General features: G+C 35.6%; 1 protein-coding gene across 1 annotated transcript in view; it reads left to right on the forward strand.

Annotated features, from left to right (window-relative positions):
* LOC106872619 (regulator of telomere elongation helicase 1) overlaps window positions 1–1,113 on the forward strand; it is a 76,576-nt gene that overhangs the window by 12,311 nt on the left and 63,152 nt on the right. The window contains exon 6 of the mRNA XM_052973020.1: window positions 520–560. Coding sequence (XP_052828980.1) covers window positions 520–560 — 41 coding nt within the window. The remainder of the gene's footprint in view (window positions 1–519; window positions 561–1,113) is intronic.

The raw sequence follows: 1,113 nt of genomic DNA on the forward strand, positions 1-1,113 counted from the left end.
ATCCTGTTCGATCTTCATCTTCAAGGCTGAAATCTCCACTTCTGAATTTTGCAAACCATCTTCTTTCTGCAAGTTCTTTCATTCAAGCATTCTTTCCCATAAACTGAGTGTATGTTTCGAGTCGCTTCGGCTGCAGAGTTTCCTTTATTGTACTCATAAAGCATTATGTGCCTCAAATGTTCTTTGGATACTTCCATGTTAGACAGGGTTTTAATCAAAGAAATTTTAATTCTATTATTCTGCAAAATAATATTTAATTAGTTTAAATGTACACAAATGCATAAAAATAATTTTTAATTCCATTAGGCATTCTAAAATATTATTAAATTTCATTCAATTTTAAAAAAGGTAAAATCGGACAGAACTTATGGGATGACCTGATATATCATCATCATCATCATCATCACCACCACTCATAAATATCATCATCACCACCATCATCATCACCACCATCATCATCACCACAACCTCCACCCCCGCACAATACATCAAACTTCTCTCTATTTATATCTCCAACAGGTTTGACGTCAAGTACCAAACATCTCTTGGCAATCTCATCAGTGAGTTTACTTCCTCCCTTCATCTTGACTTTGGTCTCTGATCATCATAACACCTTCAGCATTCAAACCAGTCAGTCATAGCTGTCCTAAATATTCTATTTGTTTTATGTTCAAACTGGCCAGATCAGGCCTCTCATGCCTACCCTACAATGTCATTGTTAGTGCTGTTCCTTTGCATCAGTGTGTTTCGTTTGACAGAATGGTCTGAATGTTAATGAGTGAAGCCAGCCACATCTCACCTCTCACACTTACCCTACAATGTCATTCTAAAAATAAACAATCACATCATCGAAATCTCAAAGCTATGAGATAATGACGATTAATTGAAAACAATGTGAATAAATAAGCTTTACATTTGACAGTAATCTGAATGCTAAAAGATTAAAACTGTATGGTATGATTTGGGAGAGATTTGCCTATTAATTTTAGCAAATTGAGCAACAAGGTAGGGGCTTCTTCATTATCTGTAAATATCTGTAAAAAGCAGCGAGCTGGCAGAATCATTAGCATGCTGGGCGAAATGTTTAGTGGTATTTTGTCTGCTGTTAAGTTC

The sequence above is a fragment of the Octopus bimaculoides genome, chromosome 14, assembly GCF_001194135.2.
Source record: "Octopus bimaculoides isolate UCB-OBI-ISO-001 chromosome 14, ASM119413v2, whole genome shotgun sequence".
Lineage (NCBI taxonomy): Eukaryota > Metazoa > Mollusca > Cephalopoda > Octopoda > Octopodidae > Octopus > Octopus bimaculoides.